The 18,318-nt window shown below is 39.1% G+C and overlaps 2 protein-coding genes across 2 annotated transcripts in view; one reads left to right on the forward strand and one right to left on the reverse strand.

Moving 5' to 3' along the window:
- Positions 1 to 18,318, forward strand: part of LOC140945339 (uncharacterized) — a 554,440-nt gene that overhangs the window by 162,154 nt on the left and 373,968 nt on the right. The gene's annotated exons all lie outside the window — the stretch shown is intronic.
- LOC140945615 (arf-GAP with SH3 domain, ANK repeat and PH domain-containing protein 2-like) overlaps positions 1 to 18,318 on the reverse strand; it is a 29,705-nt gene that overhangs the window by 6,510 nt on the left and 4,877 nt on the right. Inside the window, exons 3-30 of the mRNA XM_073394629.1 lie at positions 18,203 to 18,289; positions 17,244 to 17,278; positions 16,632 to 16,658; positions 16,432 to 16,506; positions 15,213 to 15,262; positions 14,781 to 14,856; positions 14,280 to 14,333; positions 13,915 to 14,000; positions 13,405 to 13,480; positions 13,018 to 13,101; positions 12,336 to 12,433; positions 11,198 to 11,267; positions 10,546 to 10,593; positions 10,016 to 10,055; positions 9,303 to 9,351; positions 9,135 to 9,207; positions 8,962 to 9,000; positions 7,683 to 7,755; positions 6,594 to 6,727; positions 5,868 to 5,956; positions 5,686 to 5,773; positions 5,454 to 5,546; positions 4,707 to 4,792; positions 3,801 to 3,922; positions 3,147 to 3,214; positions 2,638 to 2,706; positions 2,211 to 2,306; positions 838 to 1,169 (exon numbers count right to left, since the gene is read on the reverse strand). Of these exons, the coding sequence (XP_073250730.1) occupies positions 838 to 1,169; positions 2,211 to 2,306; positions 2,638 to 2,706; positions 3,147 to 3,214; positions 3,801 to 3,922; positions 4,707 to 4,792; positions 5,454 to 5,546; positions 5,686 to 5,773; positions 5,868 to 5,956; positions 6,594 to 6,727; positions 7,683 to 7,755; positions 8,962 to 9,000; positions 9,135 to 9,207; positions 9,303 to 9,351; positions 10,016 to 10,055; positions 10,546 to 10,593; positions 11,198 to 11,267; positions 12,336 to 12,433; positions 13,018 to 13,101; positions 13,405 to 13,480; positions 13,915 to 14,000; positions 14,280 to 14,333; positions 14,781 to 14,856; positions 15,213 to 15,262; positions 16,432 to 16,506; positions 16,632 to 16,658; positions 17,244 to 17,278; positions 18,203 to 18,289 (2,317 nt within the window). The remainder of the gene's footprint in view (positions 1 to 837; positions 1,170 to 2,210; positions 2,307 to 2,637; positions 2,707 to 3,146; positions 3,215 to 3,800; positions 3,923 to 4,706; positions 4,793 to 5,453; positions 5,547 to 5,685; positions 5,774 to 5,867; positions 5,957 to 6,593; positions 6,728 to 7,682; positions 7,756 to 8,961; positions 9,001 to 9,134; positions 9,208 to 9,302; positions 9,352 to 10,015; positions 10,056 to 10,545; positions 10,594 to 11,197; positions 11,268 to 12,335; positions 12,434 to 13,017; positions 13,102 to 13,404; positions 13,481 to 13,914; positions 14,001 to 14,279; positions 14,334 to 14,780; positions 14,857 to 15,212; positions 15,263 to 16,431; positions 16,507 to 16,631; positions 16,659 to 17,243; positions 17,279 to 18,202; positions 18,290 to 18,318) is intronic.

The raw sequence follows: 18,318 nt of genomic DNA on the forward strand, positions 1-18,318 counted from the left end.
TAAATTTTTGGACCTTGAGAGTGGGCGCTTATTCGAGGTGGGCGCTTATTCGAGGCTGGGCGCTTATTAAATTTTCACCATTTTCAACAAGTGTAGTATGTATATTTTGCAAGAAAGCAGTAAATGGTAATAACAAAACGCGAAGATGTAACAAAGCAACGTTTCTGCAAAACACTCTTAAGAAAACTCCGTCTTCGGGGAAGTCTCAAATTAGTACTTATTCCTTTTTTTGGGTGGTAGCGGGAAGGGAGTGGGCGCTTATTTGAGTTTGAGTGGGAGTGGGAGGGATGTGGGATGGGGTGGGGTGGGGGTGAGCGCTAATTCGAGGTTGGGCGCTTATTCGAATAAATACGGTATATGAAAAACTAAAGGCCTTTAAAACGTTAATAAAGTCATTTTCCGACCTTTTTTGGCTGACTGGTACGTTATTTCAAGTTCGCGACAAAATCGATCAAGAAATAGACTGGTCGGTGAAAACTGTGTGACATGAATACAGTAGAATAGACCGTTTCCCAGTTACTTCAAGCCTCTGTTTCAAAGCGAGGCTGAGTGAGGTTGATATGAAAATGGTTTTTTCATTGTCATGCAAATAAATCTGACTTTCATAAGAAAGGTTTTGCAGTTAGCCCCATTTAGAAAGTGAGAGTTTTTGGAACTCGGAAATGGCTTTTGTTCACTGCTGGTTATGAGCTCCTGATAACGATGATTTGGTCTTCCTATGAAAAAAAACCTGACTGAAGTATCGACAGTGGCTAACTGTTTCAATCTTTAAACATAACACCTTTAACCGAGCAAAAACGTTCCTTCATTGAATGCTCCACTTCTAAAAAAACTTACGTTTTCGTTTTAGGTCCGTGACCAAAGGTACTTGCCATAGAATTAAACGCGCTCTCCGGGTTTGTTGAGGGAACGAACATACTCGCTCGCACATTAACAGCGACTGTTTCTCCTGAAGGGGGAACGGGTGCCCTCCGTCTTACGAGAGGCGAACCCCCGGAAAGTTTATCTTTCGAAGGTGTGTCGAGTGAAAGACCTGATACCAGGGGGCTCATTCCTGGATGCCCCGGAATTCCTTTCAAGAACCCCGTCCCCGGCAGGATCATTTGACTGACAGGTCGGGTTGGTAAGTGACGCCGATGGCGCGGAGGAGTGGGAGGACTGGACTGAACCTGATAAAATAAAAAAATCGCTTGTTACCAAAACATCTGCATGAACATAAAGTGGATCTATTGAAAATTTTTCACTGAAAGAATTCCTTGCGGATTGGCCAAAGGGACTCGCACAATATGTTCGCTATAACGAGGTTTCGTTATAGCGAGGTTTTTTCCATATATTTCACCGTTACTGGGCTGAAGAATATCGCTCGTTTAAACCGAGGATTTCGGCATATAGAAGTTCGTTAAATCCACGTTCCACTAAAGATCGTTTTCACATGACGTCACGGCGGCCATATTTGTGTAAAAAAATAACAATGAAACGGTGGCCACGTTGGTTTACCATATGGGTCCTGCAGGTATTGAACTATTTTCTCATGTAAAATTTTCTTTTGTTACAAGAAATTTACAAAGTTGCAGACCACGTGAGTGAAAACGATCTATACGGATATAAACCTGTTTTAAGTCACGTAACAGGCAGCTATGTCAATTAATTGGAACAAAAGAATGCGTTTAAATACAGTGAACACCAGCATATAAGAACAAATGGATTAAGAACACCAGGCTGAAATTTGGCCAATAAAGCACCATTTTTATAAGGACAAGATCAGCCTGAAAATTGTAACACGTTCCTATAAAATGGTAAAAGTGTCGTAATTACAAAACATGTAAATTTATGTTTGCTGTCAGATAACTTCATTTGTTAATATAATCAAATTACAGAATAATTATTTATTTTATTTTCCTAAAATATGCTAAATATACCTCTAGCAACATGTTTTGGATAGTATTACCAAAGAAAAATTTAAGAACATTTTAAGAACATTTTGAGGCTGATTTGTCATTAAGCACCCGATAAATAAGAACTCAATCAGCCTGACCTTCGAAATCGTGTGTTCTTATATGCGGGTGTTTAGTGTATCAAAAGAGTTCAACTCCCACAGGACTGGTTTGGGACACCAAAATGGCCACCAACATTGCAGACGTGATGTCATGCGTCAAGGGTCTGTAGCCTTTCTAGCACCTCGTATCTGATAAAAGTGCTTCACTTTTTACCTTTGGCTCAGTGTTTGAGTCATTCAAAGTCTCCTCGTCACTAAATTCAGGTTTGATATCCATTAAATCTAAGGGATTATCGTAAATTCCATCAGCCTGAAAAACAAAGAAATCGCAATTAATCACCGTAATAGGTGCTCAGTACTCCTCAAAAAGCCACCAACTAAGGTAACGCGCTGACAGGCCATTTCCAGGTTGCCCGAAGCCTCTTGTTTCAAAGCGAAGCTAAGTGCAAAACCACTGAGGCAAATATGAAGATGAATTTTTCATACTCATGCAAATAAAACTCATTTTCACAAGAGAGTTTATGCACTTAGCCTCGCTATGAAAGCAAGAATTTTTGGAACTCGAAAGTGGCCTATTCATTCCATGAAATTTTCATTTTTCTCTAGTTCTGTTCTTTGAATACTTCATGAAAAACTCTTACTTCGTTCAGACCCCAGTCTATCTTGACATTCTCACAATGTCCCAGTTTATCTGAAGCACTCTGTTTTAACTGAAAAATAAAAAGGACAGGATTATTAGCACCTACAGTCGAACCCCTAGGTAAATTCGACGTGTTTTAAATATGAAGCCCCGTGCAAACGGACGCAACATGCTGCGGCCGTTTGCACACCCTGTTGCATGTTGTTTCGTGTTGTTGGGAGATGCAAAGGTTGAAGCCGATCAAACTTTAAGCTACGTGTAAAAGGACGCAACAACTCCCAACAATGTTGGAAGTTGCCTGGCCAACATGGTTACGTCCGCTTCTACGAGGCTTACGAGGTTTACGTAGGCACCGTAATTCAATGCAGCAAGTAGGTGCATTAATTTAGTAAATGCGTTATACGAAAGGCTCGCGGGTTCAGCTCTCAAGGGGGAACGCCTATGATGGTCTTGAGTAAAGCTGAATTACAACTTATGACCACTCGCTAATAAAAATCCTCTCCAACTTACCAGTTCAATAGACTCTGCGTGCCCTGTCCCTTTAGCAATGTCCATGGGTGTTTTCCCTTCTTTATTTTCTGCCAAAAATGTAAACAATACGGTGTATTTAGGCAAATTTGGAAAGTGGAAACTAAGACATCAAAAAGGACAATAGCAATAAAAGTAGAACTACGAACCAACCAAAATGCAAATACGTGTGCCGAAAACGCGTGGGAAAATAAAACAAGCAAGTTTCTCATGAGCACGCGCAAGAAAGCATGGGATGCTGCCACTGGCGGGAAACGTAGGGTTGGTATTAAGCGCGGGAAAAAAAAAGCGTGGTGTGGACCGTGCGAAAAGATGGAGCCGTTGCCACCGTTGCCAGCGGGTGTCAAAGACAGACAAAAAGGAATTGGTAGAGAGCAAACTATCTGGTAGCACTTGCTAAGGATGGAACACAAACGGCTGGCGTAATTGGCTACAGAGGTTAGAGGTGAGGTGTTGTCGGGCGCGCAGAATAATGAAAACGCTGTCAGTGAAATGAGAACATGAGGTTGTTGTCAATGTAGCACGCTGATAACTGTTCAGGCCAGGAAACGGCTGAGAAGCCAGACGTTGACTCTTTTGATAAAGACAAATAGTAAAATAAAACTGATAAGAAATATGGACCTTAATTGAACTTACCTACACCAAGGCTTTCTGTGCCGCCAGCTCTTATCAAGACCCTCATGCATTCCGTTTTACTAGAGAGAGAGGCCACGTGAAGCGCTGTGTTGCCATCCTCGTCTTCTACGTTTACATTATTACTACAAGAGTATAAGAAATGGAAAACTCAAGATCTTTGTTTTACTCCATCCTATAGATAATACATTAGTTGTACGATATCAGTTAGTACAAGGTTGATTAAACTACGTGTTCCTTTTTAAAAAATAATAAAGAAAGTTAGAATGGAGAAGGGCACATTATAGAAAACTAATTATGGCCCTTTAACAGGATTGACTTTATTCTAATATAGCTTTGTAATTCATTAAAACACAAACACGCACGCACGCACACAACACGAGAAACTAAATTATTTAAACACACAAAAAAGGAAACAAATAACACAACTATCCAGCTTCAAAAGACGCGGCCATCATCATCGCTGACCGCTGACCAGATCAAGATCCTTGTGCTTGCTCTGTTAATTGCGACGCTGTTTTCCAGCCAAACACCCACTTACAAACGTAACTAAATGCGGCAGATCGTCTAGAGACTGAAAAGTTATGACTATGTACCAAATGAATAGTACATGACCATCTCAAAGTACCGTCTAAGAGGTTTTATTTGGATAGTCACCCAAAAGGATTTTGTCTTTAGAATCAAGAGATCCACCTTACAAACCTCCTTCATTAACTCTGTGAGGTTAAGTCAGAGTAAATTATGGAGGTCAAGTCTCCTTTTTAATATTTTAAGATGGCTCAACTACCAATGTTGGTGAATACATGGAACTCTGAAACCCCGATTTATTACAATATAGTTTACTTGGGTATTACATATATGACAGAAGTCCCTTAAATTTACAAAATAAAAACATTAATACTGACTTACCAATTTTGTGCTAAGAAATCGACGATATGAAGGGATGTCAAGTCCTCCTGTTCAACAGCTACATGAAGAGCTGTGGCATTTTTCGGCTAGCCAGGACAAAAAAAATTAAATGTAATGAAGTTAGTGTTGTAGTTTCTTGTTATTGCGGACGGGTGCAATCACAAAATTACGTCATACAAAAGATTGAAAAGAAACGGAACGATACGCACACCACAACGCAATGGTTTACGGCCGCTTCGCTGCATAATGAAGTTGTTTCACTACAAAGTCGTTCGCTGCAAGTCCTTTCGTTGCAAAGGCGTTACGCCGTAAGTTGTTTCGCTGCATCATAAAGTCGCTAACCTACAATAGCTTTCGCGACACTAAGAAACACCCAGACCGTAAGAAGGCATACATAGCAAGCACAGAAAGGTACACTTTATTCAAAATGGAGGCAATTTTGCTTTTCTTTTATATTTTTGTTAATTTGCCCTCATTGCCTCAGTTGCACCTGCAGAATTCAAAATTGCTTTTACGGCCTTGAAAGGGGGAATTGAGGGGGAATTGTCAGAAGGACAAAAAAATGACTTTTGCCACCATTTTGGAAAAATCCTGGGAAGACGATAGGAAGACAAGCAACCGACCCCTAGCGCGTGCGGAGATGCCTGAAACCGCTGCCAAACGATCGCGTCTACGTGATACCAGTGATACTGGTATAGGTTTTCCAGAACGTTCCCTGTAGTTACGTTACACGTATTTAAGACTTACATGACCAGGAAGCCGTGTACAGAGCTCTACTCCTTCAGCAAACGCTTGTAAAACCGCTAAGATGTCCTTAGATTTGACAGCTTGGTGAAGCTCCTGTCAAAAACAAAGGAGGCTATAAATAAGTTTGTGAAGCAGCAATTTATCCGATCAAAACATGAAGTTTCTATGTAAAGATAGCACCAAACGTGGAAGGAACTCTTTCTCGGAGAATAACAACACGTAACAAACGCACCTGAAGTATTTTTTCCTCGTTGTCCCCTGATTTTATTGCGTATTTATGTTGAATGTATTTCGCTCGAATAAATTCTTTCCTTTCATCCCTGAAAAAGAAATTATGAGGTCTTGGTAAACATCACACAAAGCTGAGTGCTGTTGGTATTTTTGTTCAAAACCAAAGGGAAATAAATAACTCACATGTTACTTGAAGATGTTGGTTTTTCGTTGTAGTCTAAAGTGGCCTCCATGATTTCATTAAATCCGCCGTTTCCAACTGCTTTCGCTTGCTGTTAATACAAGAAAGCAAAAAAAAAATCTGTTTCAAGTATTCTATAACTTCTATAACTCTATTCTATAACTAAGGAACTTTAAACAAAAAAGGTGAGCAAAAGACTACTTTCTACTTTCTCTTTTATCTCTTTTCAAATTGAGCTCTAACCTACCCGTTCGTATCAAATGACATTCCACCCGCAAATTTAACAGATTTTGCCTGCCTCGCTTTGCTATAGAGAAGTAGGGCAACTTGCAAAATTCCAAAATAACGCCTTTCTAGGCCCTCTTCCCAACCTCACTTCCTACCTATCACAGGTTATCTCAAGGAGTGAGTCGCCGGTACCCTCACTGGTACCAACATTTATACACCTGGGTGGAGACAGACAATGTGGAACAAAGTTTCTGTATAGAGCGGTTTTCACTTGACTGTCGAAAGGGATTGGTTTTGGTTTTGGTTTTGGTTTTACTACGCCCTTTGGTTGGCTAGTGTATTTACTTTGGTTTTGGTTTTACGACAGTCAAGTGAAAACCGCTCTATAGCTAAGACAAGGTAAAGGTTTCAAAACCGAACGCCTCCGAGTTGTGAAGTCCAACGCGTTCACTACAAGACAACCACATCTCCAAACCACACAACGCTGGCCATAAACTTACTAGTAGTTCAACAGTGCCGAGTTTGTCCAGCTCAATGGATCGTATTCTAGAGATGTGTACTCCCATATCTCGGTGAATCCCTGAACACTCTATACACAGCAACACCCCGAGATTAGTGGCCAGCCACGTGGGATCTGTCAACAGGGAAAGTAAGTACCGTCTGTGAGAAACTTCAATACTCTCATTTTAAGCAACATTTCAAGAACATGGACCCTTTTTCACGGATTCATACGCCACTTCCACATGTCCCATAGTGCACCTTATTTGCCCCCCAGAATTGTGCATAAGGATTGTTTTCAATTTTTCTTGGGACGGCTGCTAGTAATATCCAGGAGAAATGAAAAACAAAGGTTATGCAAAATTTTGGGGGGGGGGCAAATACGGTGCATTATGGGAAATGTGAAAGTGGCGTATCCACAATAGGGACACCTCTCTATCGGCTTTGTTGACTTTACGCGCGCGACTGGGTCGAAGTTTCGTCGAATAGGACAATTGCACGATGAAGACATTTGACTACAACTACCAGAATTCATTTCGGTTTTGCTCTGTTATTTAAATTTGTCAATCCCGCTGAGGATTAAAGAACAATAGCCTTAATTTGCCCAAGAAAACAAGAAATTCAAGGATTCTGGTAGTTGTAGTAAAATGACGTCATCGTGCAATTGTCCTATTGCACTGTGCGACTTCTTTTTAGCACGCTATCGCTTATTTCATTGGCTATTTAACAATTATTCCATGAGTGCGCGTACTGCCGAGTTGACTTTAATCATCTCGTATCTAACAAGCGCGAGTGGAATAATTGTTTTATTTAAAACGCTCACAAAAAAATCGAGAATTCTTACCAACTTTATTTGTAAAAACAACCGATTTTCAGCTTGTTCTTAATTTTGAGCAGACGCGTACAGTAACCATTATTTGGAGAGCATGGTATAATGGCTCATATACCATGATGGCTAAGCCAATCAGAGCTCTAGAATTGCATTATCCAATGATTCACTTTTTAATAATAATTTTAAATAATGATATAATTTATGAGGTTGCACAGCGTAATTCAATTAAAAATTACAGCCGTTTTAGTTAATTTCTTACCTTTCCCAGAACAGTCTGCACAAGTGTCATTTCCTGGCAAACGCCGCACTTGGGACACAATACTCTGCCTTAGCTGACAATAGGACGACATACAGATGTAAAAGGTCTGACCGTGCAATTACTTAAAATTCTACCAAGTTCTCGCGGGCAGCAAGCGAGCAGAGATGATTGGAGCCGAGTGGACCCTGGGAAGGAGGATGGTAGAAAGAACCTTTCCTCCGTTTGGTTTCCATCTCAAATCTTTCGTCAACCTGCTAACAGAGCCTTTCATTCACTTGCTCGATTAGGTGTAATCGAGAAAGACCCTGCATGAATTGAGTAATATCTTTGTTGAGCATGCGCTACATGTCGCCAGGAAACAGTTTCAAAATCAGACCTTAGGTGATGTTACACGGGACGATTCGCAACGACGATTTTAAGCGCAACACAGCGTTGCAATGTTGGAACAATGTTGTAATCATTCGAAATAATGTCGCAACAATGTTACAGCGCCGTGTTGCGCTAAAAATCGTTGTTGCGCATCGTCTCGTGTAACATCACCTTTAAAGCCGTACGTTTGGTTTAGCGGGCTCAATGATGATAATCGTTTATCAACAAATGAATGCTCCCACGCGAAAAACCAGTTTGACAAGAAAAAACAAGATTAAGTTCGGACTGCAGCGACTTCAAAGGATTGACGAGATTCAGCTACAGCCTCCTTTTCTATTCCTCGATCTCGAAGAAGACAAAAGAAGGCTCTGCTCGCAGGCTGATCGGACCATGTCATGCTATTTCCCATTTTTTGAAAAGCTCAAATGTCTTCGCATTAACTGAATTCCAAACATAATGGTCCAGTCTTGTTATTTAGGACTATGTTTAGGTATTAAAGCTGTTTTCTGTCGTCTATAACAACGGATGGCAAGGATGGACATGGATTGAAACTTGAAAAAGCTGGGCAGACTTTTTCAAGTTTGAATGCTATGACAGCAAAAATCACCAAAAGTTAATATGGTTTGTGCTTTCTAACTATAAAATCTGTTTGATATCTTCTTCATATCTCTGAAAGAGCATTTTGTGTGTGGGATAAAGGCACTCAGTAAAAACTTCAGCACAGAATTGAGCTAAAACAACAATATCCTCGAGACATAGCTCCTTAAAGACTAGCTGTCTTCCTTTAATTGTGATCAACTTATCAGCGCTACACCGTTCCTAACCATGTTTTGTTCCTTTAATGTAACTTGACAAATTATCAAAAATGGAACCAAATCAGAAATGTTTCTTAGCAAAAAACAGTCATTACCTCTTTCAGGTTGCTAACCACAGAGCAGTTCTCTTCTGACTGAAAAACGAAAAACAATAGCGAACGTGAAGCAGTCGATTCATTTCTAGCACCAAAGATATTGTTCAATCGAAAAGATTTGTTGGGTGGAGTTGAATTACGTCTTTTATTACTAAAACAACAGAGACGTGTACCTCGGCTTTGTCACTGTCACCGAACGCCTTCTCCAACGCTTCGGTCCGACTGTTGTTTAGAACATGTACCCAGCTGGAAATCATGAACGCAGAAATAAATTAGTTTAATATGAAAACCAACCATCAGTCAGTTAACCTGTTTGTTTAGCAACAACGTAATCCACTTACGCCTCCAAATCGGCTTCATTATCAGCTTGAAATAAATACGTCCTATTGTCTGCAAAAAAAATCAGAATCGTAAAACCTTTCAGAGGCGGATCAAGGGGGAGGGTGCAGGGGGTGCGCACCCCCCCCCCCGCCCACACCCCATGAGAAGACCTGCGGCTTTCTAATACAACTGATATTCTGTAGTAAAACTTTAGTTTACGTCACCAGTCAGTTACGCAATTCCTTAGTGGTGCACCTCCCCTTCCCCCTAAGAAAAATCCTGGACCCGCCCCTGCCTTTGTATTGCCATCATATATTTGGCCAGCCTGCCTCAATTTAGCAGGATGGGTTAATTAGCGGGTAACACAATCAATCGAGCAATCAATCAATCAAAGTGTTAAATTGTAGGCCCCTGGGCATGCCAATTCATTAAATTAACCTCACCTGGCATTAGTTCATGTTTTGCCCATTAATGGTTAATAATGAATAAAATGGATACGACACAAATTCGCAAATTTCATATCTTTAAAAAATGGTACTTGGCGAAAATACTGGGTTCCTGAGAATAACTATACCATAGGATTCAGTCTAAAGGATTAAAAATAAGTCAGGACTAATGAATATGTCTCCAAAAATAGGTCTGGAAGGGATGAGGTTGAAAGTTCGACAAAATGTTTTTTCTTAGATACTATCAGAAGAAGAGCAAATAATGTTATGAAAGATTGAAAACCTACGTGATACAATGTTAAAAGTATGTTTCTTTCCATCCTCTTCCTACAAAAAATAAGAGTTTTATCTCGGTTACCATAAAAATTGGACAATAATCTCCGGAGCTTATATCCGTCAAAGGGTCTTCTTTATGAGATTTATATTTTAAGGGGCTACAGTATTTACACTAAATAATGCTGGAGCATTGACTAAACAACACAACAGCATAAAAAACATTTAAAAAATGAACACCGTATTAACCATGAATGGCAGCACAATAACTAACCATCAACGTGTTCGCAGAATCGAGAAATACCCCGTTTGTACGGTGGATGCTTGATCATTGAACCTTAACATATGAAAATGCACATCTGGGCTTGTCTCATAATGTTCCGGTATGGTACATGTAAGGCAGTTTAGCTATGTATATTGGGGCAATTCCCAAGTATAAACCCCTGGGAATTTCATACGGAGGGAGGCTCATTTCAGAGTTTTGGGAAAGGGACACAATATGCTTATTCTATTTAAAAACTCAGCTTGCCGGATATACACTTACTTTTACTTGACAAACAAGAAGATTAAGAGTTTGGGTTGGTCGACTTGACTACAAAAACAAAGCACATTTAGGAAGTTAGACCGCGGCCAGAATCCTGACTTACAAACGAAATATGAGCAGGGTATTTGTATGGGCGTTTACAATGGCCAGCGGAAGGCTAGCCGTTGTAAAACCCATACTTTATTGTACTCGTGAAATGAGTATAGCGATTGGTACGTAAAGTTAATGAATGCTAAACAGTTATTGGACGAGTTTTTTTACCGAGACCTTGATTTTTCCGGTTATCACAAAAAACCGAATCTAATAATTGCTTTTAATTTTTGGTGTTTTCAATTTTCTTAACACACGATGCACTGAACAGAGCTGGACGTCATTGCTCTTTGAAATCATGTACTACGCGTGCAACCTACAGACTAGTAGACTGCGGTGATTTCCAAAAATTAGCCAATGAGAATACAGATAGATGAGTTCAAAGTATACAAATGATACCTCAACACAGGTGTACCTGTGTCTCAAATACTACCTTTTGATTTGTCATAACCATAATAGATAATTACTGCTTTTACAACAAAGACGTTTCTGGGTTAATCACACAAGCAAACCTATCAAAAATACTTGCAAAATCTTGCTATTTATCGGCGAAAATTCCTACCGGTGAGTGAGCTAATGTAAACATTCCTTCTTTGGCTATGCAATACCTCTTTTGCCAAACTTTTCGAAAACTGAAATACAAAGATACAAAGAAAATAATATTATTAAGAAGGTGACACATCAAAATCTAAAATGGACAAAAAAAAAACAAAGTCTTTTCACACTCTGAAGTGACTAAGCGTGTCCTTGTCGGGTCAAGATTGCTGGACTTGGCCTTCCCCTTTTTTTCTTTTTTTCTCCTATGAAAACTCAAGAAAAGAACTTGATTCGTGCCAATTCTGTTTTCGTTTCGACGTGGGAGTTGTGTAAACATCGTATTCATTTTCCACGAATTCCAAACTTTTCTCGGCTTCCACGTTAAAGCTACAAATGCCGCCATTAGCTCAGTAAGTTTTCGTTATTTGTTTTATCAGCCAATGGATGAAAAGATCAAAACATGGACTCTTCGTTTTCCTGCCAAAGAAAACCCTGATGTGGAGAAGGCATTGTTTGATTGGCCAATCGTGTTACACTATGACGTCAAAGCGAAGTATCAATTGATTTCTCGAAAGTTCTCGGGCATGAAGTTTTTTCAACCGAGCGTTCGCTTAACCAACCAAAAGCCACACGCGTTTGTATCCGTTCGATAAACCAATCAAATCGCTCTATTTCCGTTCGTTCGTTGTTTCTGTTTTGTTCGCGCCTTCGTTATTTCAAGGTCGTACGAAAATTCTCTCTAATTGCTGCATACACGTTGCTCCATTTTATCCTTGGTTTAACTTTTTCCCTTGGTTTCAAACTCATTATCATACAAATGCCATACCCAAAAACAAAGGAAAATAAAATTTAAACCAAGGATAAAATTGAAACGCAACATATATTTCAAGAGGCCTCCAATCAGTTGACGCGTTTAACAACTTCTTTCGTTCGCTAGCGATTAAAGGAACGCAGAAACATTGCTTCCGCCCCTTGAACTCTGATGGTAACATCCATACAGGTTATTCAAGACAAAAGTGTCACACTTGATCGGCCAACAAGAGATTGCCAGCCAATCATATTCAACCTTCCCGCGTGTAATAATAAAAACAATACGATACGATACTAAACAATACAATGCAGTAACTTTTTTCGTAAAGAGTTGTGGTAAAAGTTTAACTCACCCTTCGCTACGCTTTAGTAGAAATCCAGCTTTTTCATTTCCATGCATTTTATCACCTTGTTGTCCATGTAAGCTGTAGCCTGCCTTGCTCTGTGATGACTAGTAAAACAAACATTTATTTTAAAAAAACACACGCAAAACTAACGCGGCATATCACGACACAACATTTTAATAGAGATGGGCCACTTTTCAAGCAGGCACCTCTTCAATAACAGCCAACACTCCACTAACGGCCACCTCTCTCCTATTGGCCACCTCTCTACAGCGGCCACTTTTTTTGGCAGACAGTTCATACACTGGATATTGTTTAAACCTCCCTACAACCACCACTTTCTTGTATCCCTAAGCTGGACGTTGTGGAGATGTTCGACTGTACCGCTTTCAAATTCAACGTAGCAAACAGTTTTTCCACTTTTTAGATTTAAAAAATAGGATTAACTCTTGAGGTATACCCAGTTGTTCTCACAACTTTATTCCTGCAAAACTGATCCCCGTTTCATTTGACTTTGAATCCGGAACTTGGAATTTTCAGAACCTTTTTTTTCCCAAGAAACTTCCCTCGCAATTTCAGTACTATTTGATGAGTTTTTGTTGAGCTTCGAAAGCTCCATCTGCCCGAATTTATTGGGAAATTGTAAACTTAATTTCTCCGGCTTATGTCGGAAAATGAATGATTTACTCACATCCTTTTCTGGTTGTAGTTGGCTTTTGATTTCATTTCTTAACTCAATTAATTCCTTTCTCTCTTCGTCCTGTTGCGCTCTTAGCTAAATAAAAATTGACAAGATTATAACGAGTTTTACCATTACTAAACAAAGGAATGCACTCTGAAGCTATATAAACCTGACTATTTGAAAGAAGTAAAAAATAACGTAATGACATGAGGTTAATTAAGTAATTACTTGTCGGCATGAAAAGCGAACCGGTAGAGGATGAACATAGCATGTAAGTATTAAACGTTTCCATGAATTTCTTTCAAATCAATGTCTACAGACCAGTCCTCCCTCGCAAATTTATCCTTTTTTCTCTGAGGCCTAAAACAGTAAATACAGGGTTTATCGGCCACTTACCTGTTGAAGATTTGCAGCAAGATCCCCTAAATAGCCTCGCATGTTTTCCAGCACTTCAGAACTTCGCTGAAAATACCTGCGATAGCAAATAGCAATGTACATGTACTTGCTGTATACGCTGTAGGTAATAGTTTAAAAAAAATTGCACTAGTTTTTTTTACAACAAATCAGGCCTAGAAAGAGATGAATAAAATCTGCTAAAGATCAGTTTTGGCATGACGATGACGCAACGATGATGATGATGATGATGACAGTGGTGATGATGAAGGACCATTCAAAACAAAACCTCTTCACCGACAGTACTTTCACATGGCACTATTCATTTAGTATGGGGTTCTAACTTTTGAGTCTGTGGACGAAATCCTCTAGTGTAACCATTCAAATGAAACCTCTTCGGCTGTAGTACCTCTAAATAGGATTAGTCATTGACAGCTATAGTATGCAATTCCAATTTTCTCAGAAGTCTGGGTCTTCTTTGAAAGAGGAAAGACAATGATTGACAAAACTCACGTCACTTGAGCATCATAGAAATCCACAAGATGCTGAGCCAAATCAACTCCTTTCTTGATTTTGATTTCATTCACCTTCATTAAAAACTTGAATCCAATAAAACACAGAATAAATATATACTTTAAAAAACACTGCAGTACTTACAGACTTTTTAACTCTTAATTTGGCATTCGTTCAAGGAGAATATTTATGTTTGATATAACAGTTTTTAGATCTGATACAACATTCCGAATTCAGTCTTCGATTCTCAGGTCAACATAATGCAAATTCTCAAGATTGCAAGAATGAATAAATCTACAATCAAAACTAGTACGTTTGCAGACAGATATACTACTGTGTTTGATCCGTATATTAAGTATAAATACCTCACACATTTGCAACTGAAAATATCTCCTCTCCTTTTCGGTCTCTTCAGCCATCTAAATATACAATTACCAGTAATAATCATAAAACAAAATTTTTAAAAAAAACCTAAATAAACAGCGATTTTTTAGCAGCAGCATTCGAGTTGCAGTCACAGTGGTAGTGGTAGTGGTAGTGATAGTGGTTGTGGTGGTGGTGGTAGTGGTAGTGGTAGTAGTAGCAGTACATCTGCAGAGAGGTTCTACCCATCAGGATCATTATGCAAATTGTAATCATAATCTTAATGAATGCCTTTACAGTGTATTAAGGAGAACACCTCGCTAAAACAGACACCAGGGGTTATGGTCCATGCCTTCCATTACTCCTTTTTATCAACAATCTATTAGACCGACATCTCTAGATGGACACACACATGCAGTGCAGGTGCCAAAGGTTTCTATCTTATTATTGTAACTTTGCATCACTTTCAACTCGAACTTTATCAAAAGTTTGAATCAAGATACCTCCCCTCCGGTAACTTCTGTCCTGAGGCAGCCAGCTTCCTGGGCCATTTTTTTCTTTTCTTTCTCAATCTTTGCCCTACAACACAGTTCATGAGATCACAACTATTAAGCCTCACCCCTATAGAAAATTATCAGGAGTCTTGAAATATCATGTTAACTTGCAGTGCTGAGTTGTGGAAGGAAAGTCACTTTTGGTTCTATTTATCGGGAGTTTGAAGAAACAAGGATGTGAGAGCTTATGCTACATTAGCCTGTGAGCAAGCTGTCTGGGGCCCCGGAGAGCTTGCTCGAAGACAATATTTAATACTAAATTTAATGTGGAAACTTTTCATCTTTCTTAAGAAAAAAAAAAATTGTATAAAAATAAAAATACTGAAAATAATTGTGAATAATATCAAATATGACACATCGTAAGTTGTTTCAGGTTCTTACACTTTAGCTTCATAATCTTTCCAGGCTTTGTCAAATGGTTTTCTCAATTCCTACAAAACAAAGTTTTACAGTTTTACACATTGTTAAATATTAAGAGTAAAACCAAGTAAGCAAAGCATTGATGTTGGTAAAGAAGTTGAGTCTGAGATAAAAATGAAATTAACTGTGGGATTAGAAATAAAACAGGGCACCTCTAATAAAATCCTCAGTGTCCCAAACGCTGCGCTATCACATACACTGTTAGTCTAGTTACATGTACAGTCAGCTATTGACAGCAGAACTCATTATTTTATTTAGCACACAAACACAAGCAATTGAATGAGTGAGTTAAAAATTGTAGCTGTTACATCTGTACCGAGACCCACCCATAGCACTCGAAAATAACTTGTCAATTCCAGCCTGTCCAGTGGCCAAGCAGCTCTCACACTTTGCTTGCCCAGGACTAATGCTGGGCTGTTTGAGTTGATGATTTAGTTCAAAGATGACTTGCAAGGACCCTTGTCTACTGGGGAAGTGTAGGTTAAAAGTAAGCTACCAGCTCAATGAGAAAATCTACATGTCCCAAACAACTGGACAGGACTCTTTTGAAACCCTGCTCACCTCAACACAGGGGACCCACTACAAGGTAACAACATAGACTATCATACCATAAATCCTCTATTAAGCTCCCACCAACCTCTCAAATAAGCCCACTTCCTCTAATGAGGGTTCCTTTTCAGGGGAAGAAAGTTAATAAGCCCTGCCCTCTCTATTAAGCCCCCCCTCCCCTCCCCTAATTATTCTTTGCTACTAAATGATAGACTGTATTAATCAATCGTGACCGTAAAACTTCATGTGGACTGATCCAGGATGGTTTTATTTACCAACTGGAAGTTTGGATTTGATTCTGATCCTCGGCTGCATGACCTAAAACTTCTTACAGTTGAGCTTTTCCACTTTGTATTCTAGTTCTTTATGGAGAACTGATACCTGCATCATCATTTCTAAATTAAATAAGCCCCCCTTCTCAAATAAGCCCCGGGTCTCTATTAACCCCCCCCTCCCCCTCCCCCTCAAATGTGCTTGAAACAAATAAGCCCCCAAGGGGCTTAATCAAGGATTTATGGTATGTACTTGTACAGTCCGTATAGTGAGTTTATTGCTTATTTCTTAACTTCTATTCCATGTTCAGAGCCCTGTCTTATGCTTAAACTTAAGCACTACACTTTTTGACACTTACCCCTTTGACATCCTTTAAATCTCCTTTTAATAATGTATCAAGAGGAATTAAAATCATGTTGTAATAGTTTGTGAACTGCCAAAAGAAAAAGATTTGAGCTAGTAACGAATAACATTCAAAATAACTCTCAAAATCAAAAGCAAAAGTGAAATTGAAGCCATTCAAAATAATTATGTTGGTTAAAATTCAAACAGACTTACCAATATTTTCATGATAGAATCCAGCTCCTGAAACAGACAATAAAAGTAACCTTTTTAGTGAAGTATTACTGGAAAACAAAGATAGGAGGGCAAGTAGAGAGAGGAGTTGAAGAAAGCCATTGAATAGCAAAGACTGTTGCCTTAAATAATTTTATACAGTAAGTTAATGCAGTAGCAATTACTGAATGCTCCCCAACCCTCCAGATCTCTCAATAAAATGTCGTGTGTATTAACTTCTACCGTATGTCTCTGGACAAACATTGTGTCAAAAGAATGGAAAAGGCAGAGCAGAAAAGCCACAAACTTCTATGGGGACCACAGCATGTTCTCATGAGGAATTTTACAATTTGACTCTCTGAAATTCTATTCCTTGAGTTCCCTGGACCAAAAATAGTTTACCAGCAAAGTCTGGGTGGATGAGAAAGAGGAAAGAAATAATGAACAATCTCTAAGCTTGCGATAAACACATACAAACTTTGTCATCGCCGGGTAAGCAGCACCAGTGCATCACTGTATGCAGTGTATCTTGACATTAAGAATGAGATTGATGAGTCAAACACTTATAATGTTGCAGCTGTATGCATGTGGATAAAAGCTTATAGTGTTCTTTACCTTGAATGTAACTGAAAATTTAAAAAATGCAGTTCCTGGAAGAGTAAAAGAAAACCAAATTACAAGTATATAAAAACATTTTCTTTGAGAAGTGACATGCTGCTTTTATCAAAATGACCAAACATTACAGGTCTCATTTATAGTAGTTTGAGCATGATCATCCAGGTGAATGTAGCCCTGAATAGGGCTGTTGTTGACAGTGACTGATGTTTCGGCAACCTGTGCTGTAGTCACGTTCAGAGTAAAAGTGAGTTGTATTATGTGAGTTGATGGTCATTACAGGACTTGAGCCTCACCTATTCCAAATCTTCTTTTGATTTTCCAACTAATTCATTTTATTTAATCCTATCTTTATTAGGGATTTCGGTTATTTATTATTTTCAGCTCATTTAATTTTTGCACTTCTTTGACGTAGACTTAGCTACTTTGTAGTTTGCCAGTCCCTTATTATCTGATTGCTAATCTTAACATCTAACTTTTTTGTTCTGTTTTATACACACAACACTCCTGTATACACGCATCCTCCCTGACCCCACCTTACCCACTATTTTAGTGGAGACTTGGGAACCCTTTCATTAGGGATTCCATACCACACCTGTAATGCCACAAAGGTTGCTACAAGCTTGAACAAAACTGTTGAGAAAATTGTATACTTGGGGAGCACTTTTCTAAACACCATAGCTGTACCAGTTCTTCCCTCTCCCCCTTCCCCTGAAAGCAATGTCGTTGTGTATTCAAAAGAAAGCCTGATCCCTGGGCGTTTGTATGAAGTAACATTGAACTGGGGGAAGGGGATTTCTTTCCGCAAAGGCATCGTTTTGGAAACAGTTTTGTGGCATAGGAAGGTGGACATGATGGGGAAAACCTTCTCATTCAAGTGGTTTTGTCCGGGATTGTAGATCTATCTATTTGTTTTGTTTTTTTTTTTCATTTTTTTTTACAAAGGTCTAGAGGCTCACCTATTCCAGTATCAGCTTCCTTTGAGAGGGAGGATGAACCAAGCTTTTCAAGACTCTCTGCCAATGATAACTGACTTGTTGAATAATCTAGGTTAAGATTACAGAAAAAAAAATTA

This window comes from Porites lutea, chromosome 8 (genome assembly GCF_958299795.1).
Source record: "Porites lutea chromosome 8, jaPorLute2.1, whole genome shotgun sequence".
Taxonomy (NCBI): Eukaryota; Metazoa; Cnidaria; class Anthozoa; order Scleractinia; family Poritidae; genus Porites; species Porites lutea.